This window comes from Lacerta agilis, chromosome 18 (genome assembly GCF_009819535.1).
Source record: "Lacerta agilis isolate rLacAgi1 chromosome 18, rLacAgi1.pri, whole genome shotgun sequence".
Lineage (NCBI taxonomy): Eukaryota > Metazoa > Chordata > Lepidosauria > Squamata > Lacertidae > Lacerta > Lacerta agilis.
The window spans coordinates 6,445,225-6,453,961 of record NC_046329.1 but is presented as its reverse complement, the minus strand read 5'-3'; the positions used below and the strand labels follow the sequence as shown (position 1 = coordinate 6,453,961).

At 50.5% G+C, this 8,737-nt stretch overlaps 1 protein-coding gene across 1 annotated transcript; it reads left to right on the top strand.

The window, feature by feature from the left end:
• Window positions 1-328: 328 nt before the first annotated feature.
• PRR22 (proline rich 22) lies at window positions 329-8,352 on the top strand. Its single transcript, XM_033136892.1, has 3 exons — window positions 329-625; window positions 3,730-3,792; window positions 7,193-8,352. The coding sequence occupies exons 1-3, from the start codon at window positions 499-501 to the stop codon at window positions 8,350-8,352; spliced, it is 1,350 nt and encodes a 449-aa protein (XP_032992783.1). The 5' UTR covers window positions 329-498.
• The last annotated feature ends 385 nt before the right edge of the window (window positions 8,353-8,737 follow it).

Below are 8,737 nucleotides of genomic sequence, written 5' to 3'. Positions count from 1 at the left end.
TTTTTTTTTAAAAACAAAACAAAACAAAACACAAGGACTTCTTCCTACTCAAGAAAAAAAAGCAAATTCTAACAGGTATCAGAATTTTGCAAAGGTAAAGGGAACAAGCTTACCTAGGTGCTCACCCTAATTTTTAATTCTATTCCCCACTACCATACTCATTTCCCCACCTCTCCCTCTGGCATCTCTGAAGGAGAGCTCAGTCGGTAAAAGCACGAGGCTCTTCGTCTCGGCGAGGTTGCGGGTTCGATTCCTGCACCGCAGGGGGGTCGGACTAGATGACCCTTGGGGGGTCCCCCCTCCAACTCTACAATTCCAATGCCCCTTCTCTGCCTCTCAGAACTTTACTGCGCCAACCTGGAACGCTTTCCCGAGTAACCATCAAAACAGAACTTTTTCTCCGTGGCGACGGATCCAGGAAGTCAGTCCTCGGGCAGGCGCCCCTCGGCAAAGGGGGGTCCAGATGGGCAGACTGCCCTTCAGCTCAACAGAGGGATTATGCAGCAACCGAAACTGTTTTACCCCCAGCATGAGACGTACAACCCTCGGCCTTTAGAGCGACCAGACGGACAGTCAAACCGGCCCTTCCCGGCTTTCGTTCTCCCTGAAAACATTGCCTCCGTAGGTAGGATCGGTTTACGCCAGCGGGTTTTCTTACCTCGTTTTCTTCTCGGACGCTGCCAACCCCACGTCTAAGGAGGACAGCCACAGGGCAAGTCCCTGGGGGTTGCTTGGCTTGTTGGCTCAATGGCATATGACACAAGGACAGGTTCCCCACTTACAGCTTCCTGTAAAACTAATTCTACACCCCATATTATTGCAAGGAGGTAACCTGTCCTTTGGTCATGGCCTCTCCAACCCAAGGTCAACCTCGGCCCCATTTTCCTTCCCATTCCCTCACATCGCTAGCAATGACTTGGGTGCCCTCGGAGGCCTCTTTCCCCCTTGGCGTTCATATTTTCTCGCACACGGCTGAAGCAACGTTGCTGAAACATGCGCCATGTTGGTACGGAAGGAAGTGTGCCGCCAACCGCCGCAGCAGATCCCTTCAGACCCGTAGCTTTTTGAATTATACAGGTGAAACTCGAAAAATTATAGTATCGTGGAAAAGTCCATTTATGTAAGCAATTGTTTTCATTAGCTTGTTGTTGTTCAGTCGTTCAGTCGTGTCTGACTCTTCGTGACCCCATGGACCAGAGCACGCCAGGCACGCCTATCCTTCACTGCCTCTCGTAGTTTGGCCAAACTCATGTTAGTAGCTTCGAGAACACTGTCCCACCATCTCATCCTCTGTCGTCCCCTTCTCCTTGTGCCCTCCATATTTCCCAACATCAGGGTCTTTTCTAGGGAGTCTTCTCTTCTCATGAGGTGGCCAAAGTACTGGAGCCTCAACTTCAGGATCTGTCCTTCTAGTGAGCACTCAGGGCTAATTTCTTTGAGAATGGATAGGTTGGATCTTCTTGCAGTCCATGGGACTCTCAGGAGTCTCCTCCAGCACCATAATTCCAAAGCATCAATTCTTCGGCCATCAGCCTTCTTGATGGTCCAGCTCTCACTTCCGTACATTACTACTGGGAAAACCATAGCTTTAACTATTCATTAGCTACTGGAGTTTAATATATGAGACAGACTCGTGACACGCAAAGCAAGATATGTCAAGCCTTTGCTTGTTATAATTGTGATGATTATGGCGCACAGCTGATGAAAACCCCAAAGTTGAAATTGTTAATTTGGGGTTCTCATCAGCTGTACACCGTAATCATCACAATTATAGCAAATAAAGGCTTGACACATATCTCGCTTTGCATGTCATGAGTCTATCTCATATATTAGTTTCACCTTTTAAGTTGAATTACTGAAAGAAATGAACCTTTCCACGATATTCTAATTTTTCGAGTTTCACCTGTATTCTGATTATTGGGGTGGGGAATCAGGATTGTGTGTGTGTGTGTGTGTGTGTGTGTGTGTGTGTGAAATTTCACAGGGAATAGAGCCCCGATACCTCGCCGTTGCTGAAATTCGGTCGAGCGGCACAGCTACTACGAAGCGCGCTGCAAAATTGCGCACAAATGTTCGGCAGCTTTCGGGCGCACAGAGCGTCCGAGGGCAAGGGGTGGTGGACTCGCTCCATAGCTCTTGCAAAACTCACGGAAGGAAAAACAAGGAAGACTCACAACACACACACACACACACACGGGCTCACTGAAAAGACACAATGGATTTGAGTTTCAGGAAGGCAGACTATAAAAGGTACAATCAAACCTCTGTTGTCGAACAGAATCTGTTCCGGAAGACTGTTTGGCTTCCGAAATGTTCAACAACCGAGGCGCGGCGGCTTCCGATTGGTTGCCAGAGCTTCTTGCACTCAAGCGTAAGCCGCGCCGGACGTTCGGCTTCCAGAAAATGCTCGAAAACCGGAGCATTTACTTCCGTGTTTTCGGCGTTCGGGAATCGAAACGTTCCAAAACGGAGCCATTCGAGAACCGAGGTTTTGACTGTAGAGTATAGCAAACTGACAGCATACAGCAGAAGAACCAGGTATCGCAAGTGTCCCTGTTTTCCGGGGATGGTCCCGGAATTACAAATGCCATCCTGGCTTCTGATTTGATTCTGGAATGTCCCTTCCCTCCCTCCGAGCTCAGGGAGGAGGAGGACGAGCCGACGCTTGAGCAACAACGGCGGTAGCGTTGGTGGCCGCAAGAGAGCACCCTGCTGACTCTCCACAGCTGCTGCTGCCGGCGTCCTCCCTTGGGCAGCTCATAGTGGCTACTGGAGAGCAGGCGAGGAGGAGCAGAGGCTGCAGCTGCCCCAAAGTTCAGCCTCACATTGGGTCTGAGGTGCAGGCAGAGGGCAGGGCAGCCCTGGGCAGGAAGAATGGGGGAAGCAGGAGAAGTCTTGGGTTTTTATTTTTTAATCCTTTGTGCATCCGCGTATAATTTCTCCTGTTTCTCAAATGCATTTATTAGCCTGCATTTCCCTCTCTGTAAATCGACCGAAAACGAAATAAAAGCGGGATTAAGGAGTTTTCTCAGGACGGCGGAGGGCTTGTGTGGCGCGTCCCCTTGGTGGGTGTGTGGGGCAGGGGTGGGGAAACTCTGCGGTTGTGGCCGGAACAAAAAATGGGGCTCGAGAATCATAGAATCCTAGAGTTGGAAGAGACTACAAGGGCCATCCAGTCCAACCCCCTGCCAAGCAGGAAACACCATCAAAGCATTCCTGACAGATGGCTGTCAAGCCTCTGCTTAAAGACCTCCAAAGAAGGAGACTCCACCACACTCAGTTTGAAGGGTCAGTTTGGGGTGGGGTGGGGGGCGAGAAATGTCCCCTACAGTCGTACCTTGGTTTCCGAACAGCTTAGTTCTCGAACGTTTTGGCTCCTGGATGCCACAAACCCGGAAGCGAGTGTTCCGGTTTGCGAACTATTTCTGGGAGCCGAACGTCCCGGCGCGGCTTCCGATTGGCAGCTTCCTGCAGCCAACCAGAAGCCGCGGTTTGGTTTCCGAACGTTCGACTTCCGCTCAGCCTCCGGAGGCACGGCTGTGTTTTCATCCGAGGCATGTTGGAGGGCATGGCATCGTTGCTAAGGGGTGACACCCAAAGGTGTCAGCCCTTTGGAGCCCAACCAGAAGCAGAGGAGGAGATTCCCGGGAGACGGAACTAGAGAAACAACGCGGCGGCTGGCAAGAGCAGAGGGTAGAGCATGAATTTTTCTGTGTGTTGACGTTACAGGGACACCCAGCTTGTACCACGCCCCCAGCCAAGAGAAAGAGATATTTGCAACACCCCCGGCAGGTAACGCTTACGTGGTGCGTAGAAAAGAGCAACTCTCGCGGGCGCGTGGGTGGGCCTTTGCGGATTGTGGCCTGTATATCTCGACTCAGGACAGGCCAGGGCGACGCCTGGCTAGGTTTCCGGCGGACTGAACCTGAGATTTGGTCGGCAGCTATTGCGATAAGGAAACGGAGCGCACTGCCAAGTAATGGGATTCATCCCTTCAAAGTACACGGGCATGATTAGTTTTGTTGTTTTTTTAAAATAAAGAATTTATTGGTATTTAGAGAAAATACAAAGAAAAAACAGAGGAAATACACACAAAATGTAAACTACAAAATACAAAACAAAAAAGGCTTATACAAAACATAAAACGCATCTAAAACAACAAACACCAATTTAACTATCTTAAACTTCTTTAAAATCTTACTTGGGGGGACTTCCTCACGCCCTCTCTTCTGGGTTCATTTCTAATATACTGTAGTAACTTTATAACTACTTTGACTCTACTTTTACAACTAATATTAATCCTTATCTACCATCTTATATCTATCGCCTTATTCTTAACACAAATACAAAAAATACAAAAAATCACAATTTATCTTCTTATATCCTATTTTAAACTAACATTTTAATGCTATCGCCTATAATGTTCACTGATTTCCATTTCAAATATCCAACTTTTCACGTTGTTTCAAATATTCTTTAAATTTCTTCCAATCTTCTTGCACCTTCTCTGGTCTCGGAGATTCGCGGTCAGTTCTGCGAATTCCATATATTCAATCAACTTCATCTGCCGATCTTCGACTGTTGGTAGCTCTTCAGTTTTCCAGTTTTTAGCTATTAAAATCCTAGCAGCTGTTGTGGCATACATAAAAAAATGTTCTGTCTTTGTTGGGGATCTCATGATTGGTCATGCCCAGCAGAAAGGCCTCTGGTTTCTTGGCAAGGGCATGATTGGTTTTGATTTTGCTTGCCGTAGGGATGGGACACAAAAGCCCACCTGCTGCAAATGCAGGAAGCCCCGGGTTCGAGTATCTCGAGGTAGGGAAGAGACTCCTTGCCTGAAACCCTGCAAAGCTGCTACCAGTGAGTGAAGACAAATACTAAGCTAGCTGGACTAAAGGCCTGGCTCAGAATAAGTCTGTTTCCCAGACTCAGACATATAAGCTAGGTGCCAAATGGCTCCTTACGCCAAAATGGAACGCCCAGTGTTGCCATTTTTGGGCAAGATGGCTCTAAAGTCTTATTTTTCAAAGGATGGACTGGGTGTGATTGATTCTCAGATAAACATCCGGCTAGTTCAGATAACAGCCTTGAGCTAGGTTAAGAACTTTGCTGTGCAAATTTCAATGTATTATTTTTGTATTGTTGATTTAGTAAGTTGGTCTGTGGCCGTAAAAATAAATTCATTCATTCAGAACTTAAAATAAGAAAAGTCACTTGATCCAGGAATAGTCCACATATATAAATTGGCCCATTCCGACCTCTTTTTCTTAATGGTGACACAGACCATTCATAACATAAGAATAATGTTCACAAGTGTGAGCAGGGCAGGGGGGTGGGGTGAGTGTCGACAAGCGGCAATAATGAGCTATAAAGTTGTCCACTGCTCCTGCAGTTTGGAAGAGAGATTCCCACCGCAGAGTTAGCACAATGGTGACTGTGCCAAACACAATAAAACCTGGCTAGATTTTTAACTTCTCCCTCATCCACCTTTAGGCAAGCATTCCGCACAAAAATACTTAGGCTAGAATAAATCACAGACACTTAGCTTTGCAAATAAGCGAGTATTTTACACACAGGGTTTCAGGAGTTACAGAAAATAAGTCTCTGTCTGCTGGCAGTAAAAAAAAAAAAGGAAGAAAAAGCTTCCAAATGGCTTTAAAAGAAAGAACTTGTTTCTTTCAAAATAATAATGCAGGCTTTGTGTTATGCAGGTTGTAAAAATCTCCTTTAGAGAGATTTTATTCATGTGGTTATCCTTTAGCTGGGAGCCATTGTGCACGGCTCCTTTCTTCCAGGAAGACACAGAGAGAGGGGGAGGGAGGGAGGGAGGATGCAAAGGCTGCTAGCCACCCACTGGCAACTTGAGCTCAGGGCATTAGGTATCACCAGAGCTGAAGGACGCCTTCTAGTGGTGGAGCCCTGGGGAAGAAGAGTTTGAAAAAGAAGAGTTTGGATTTGATATCCCGCTTTATCCCTACCCGAAGGAGTCTCAAAGCGGCTAACATTCTCCTTCGCCTTCCTCCCCTGCAACAAACACTCTGTGAGGTGAGTGGGGCTGAGAGACTTCAGAGAAGTGTGACTAGCCCAAGGTCACCCAGCAGCTGCATGTGGAGGAGCGGGGAAGCGAACCCGGTTCACCAGATTACAAGTCTACCGCTCTTAACCACTACACCACATGGGCTCCCAAGGGTGTTTGGCCTGGACAGAGCCACTAGGGCCATAGAGAGAGGGCTTGGGGGGCTGCGCTAAAGTTCAGCACCTCAACTAGTTAGTAGTAATAATAATAATAATAATAATAATAATAATAATAATAATAATAATAATAATTTATTATTTATACCACGCCCATCTGGTTGGGTTTCCCCAGCCACTCTGGGTGGCTCCAAACAGAATATTGAAAACATGATAAAACAGCAAACATTAGGAACTTCCCTAAACAGGGCTGCCTTCAGATGTCTTCTAAAAGTCAGGTAGTTGTTTATTTCCCTGACATCTGGTGGGAGGGCATTCCACAGGGGGGGAGCCACCACAGAGAAGGCCCTCTGCCTGGTTCCCTGTAACCTTGCTTCTCGCAGGGAGGGAACTGCCAGAAGGCCCTCGGAGCTGGACCTCAGTGTCCGGGCTGAACGATGGGGGTGGAGACTCTCCTTCAGGTATACTGGGCCGAGGCCGTTTAGGGCTTTAAAGGTCAGTACCAACACTTTGAATTGTGCTCGGAAACGTACTGGGAGGTCTTTCTGGACAGGTTTTAAATGGTTCTGGTGGCCACTCCCAGTCACCAGTCTAGCTGCCGCATTCTGGGTTAGTTGCAGTTTCCAGGTCACCTTCAAAGGCAGCCCCACAGAGAGCGCATGGCAGTAGTCCAAGCGGGATATAACCAGAGCATGTACCACTCTGGCGAGACAGTCTGCGGGCAGGGAGGTTCTCATCCTGCATACCAGACAGCCGCCCTGGACACAGAATTGGCCTGCGCCTCCATGGACAGCTGTGAGTCCAAAACGACTCCCAGGCTGCGCACCTGGTCCTTCAGGGACACAGTTACCCCATTCAGGACCAGGGAATCCCGCCCCCTGTCACCTCCGCAGTCAAAGGAAGTGGCAGCCAGCCTTTCCTTGGCAGATTTGAGCAGGACACGTGTTGGAGGGTCTCCTCGTCCGTCCCTCATTTTCCTCTCTCCTCGCCCCCCTGCCAGGCTTCCACATGGCTCCGTGCGGGTGCTTCTTTGACCCCAGGATCTACCGCATCGAGTGGGCTACGGCCAACTTCGTCCAGCCCTCCGTGTACAAACTCTCTGGTGCGCCGGGCCCGCAGAACACCTACCTGCTGGACGGCCAGAAATACCTCAAGAGCCCCGTCCAGCCGGTGCCATACCCGGCCTACCAGCCGGTCGCCAGCAACCCCCCGTTCGTCTTGCCCTTCTTCAAGCCCGAGGGGCCCTCCACCCACTTGGCGGACCACATCGGCTTCGTGGGGAGCCCTGCCCATGGCTCCCCCTTTGCGGAGGCGGTCTCTCTCCACAGTGAGGGCCCGGGGCAGAGCAAGGAGCACAAGCTACTCTCCGCGCTCCCTGGGCTGAACCCCAGCGAACGGCCAGCCCTGGCGGCCACCTATGAGCCCCTGAAAGACTGCCACGACTTGGCCTTCCAAGCTTTCAAGGACTTCCAAGCAGACGAGGCGGACGAGGTCCGGAACCCAGATTTTGCAGGGGACCCTCCGGCCCCGCCGAACGCCTCTCCCGAAGACCACCAGGCCATCCTCGGTGCGGCGAGTGCGGACATCATGCCCGAAGCGGAGTCTTGCGTGGACCTGGAGAGCATCATCGCGGACGGGAACGCATTGATAGAGGAGGAGGAGGAGGAGGAGGAGGTGTCCTTCAACCTCCCGGAGAAGGTCCTCTTGGAAGATGCCATGAAGTTGTTTGACTGCTCCCCGGTGAACTCGGACACCGAGGCCTCGTTGGACGGCCTGGGCAGCGGACGCCGCAGCCGGCACTGGGGAGACAGCCTGAGGGACAGTTGCTTCTCTGGCGAGGATTCGACCAGTGACATCCGGTCCCTCAACTTGCCCGACGAGCTGCTGTCCTTCGATTACAGCGTGCCGGAAATCCTCAGCGCGGTCACAAGCCTGGACTACCTCTACGACGTGAACGCTTTCGGGGAGGAGCCGCAGTGGGAGGCCCGGCCACTCTCACAGCCCCCTCTGCAGCACGAGCCCCACGTGGGCCTCGAGGACAAAGCGACGAGCGGTGTTGCCAAGAAAAGCAAGCCTGCGGCCGGCCAGTCAAAGGTAGCATCCGTGCAGGGAGGCGACGGTGAACCCCAGGGACAGGATTCCACCCCACTGGGGATCTGACCAGTGCAACTAACTGGACAGGGGGTTGTGCCACTAGATGAAGGATGGGGACAGAGTTCCTGCCGTTTTGTCTATTAAAAAGAGAGAGAGAGCTTTTTAGAACTCGAACTGTGTGCCTGTCACTCCGGGAGAACTCGCTGTGTATATTTGCAAAGTTAAAAACTGCATGGGAACCTGGCTTTATGTTGCGCAGGTGAAACTGTAGTCGGTGGGGGGAGTCAAGGTCTTTGTCTTCTTCGGACTACATTGGTACCTTGGTTGTCAAATGGCTTGGCTCCTGAACAAATCGGCTCCCAAACGCCGCAAGCCCAGAAGTAAGTGTTCCGGTTTGCAAGCGTTTTTCGGAAGCCGAACGTCCGATGCGGCTTCCGATTGAGTGCAGGAA

Coding starts and splice junctions, on each gene's coding strand:
- PRR22 (XM_033136892.1), top strand. CDS start 499: ATGCAGCAACCGAAACTGTTTTACCCCCAGCATGAGACGTACAACCCT. Junction 626..3,729: donor TGAAAACATTGCCTCCGTAG/GTAGGATCGGTT, acceptor TTGACGTTACAG/GGACACCCAGCTTGTACCAC. Junction 3,793..7,192: donor ATTTGCAACACCCCCGGCAG/GTAACGCTTACG, acceptor CCCCCCTGCCAG/GCTTCCACATGGCTCCGTGC.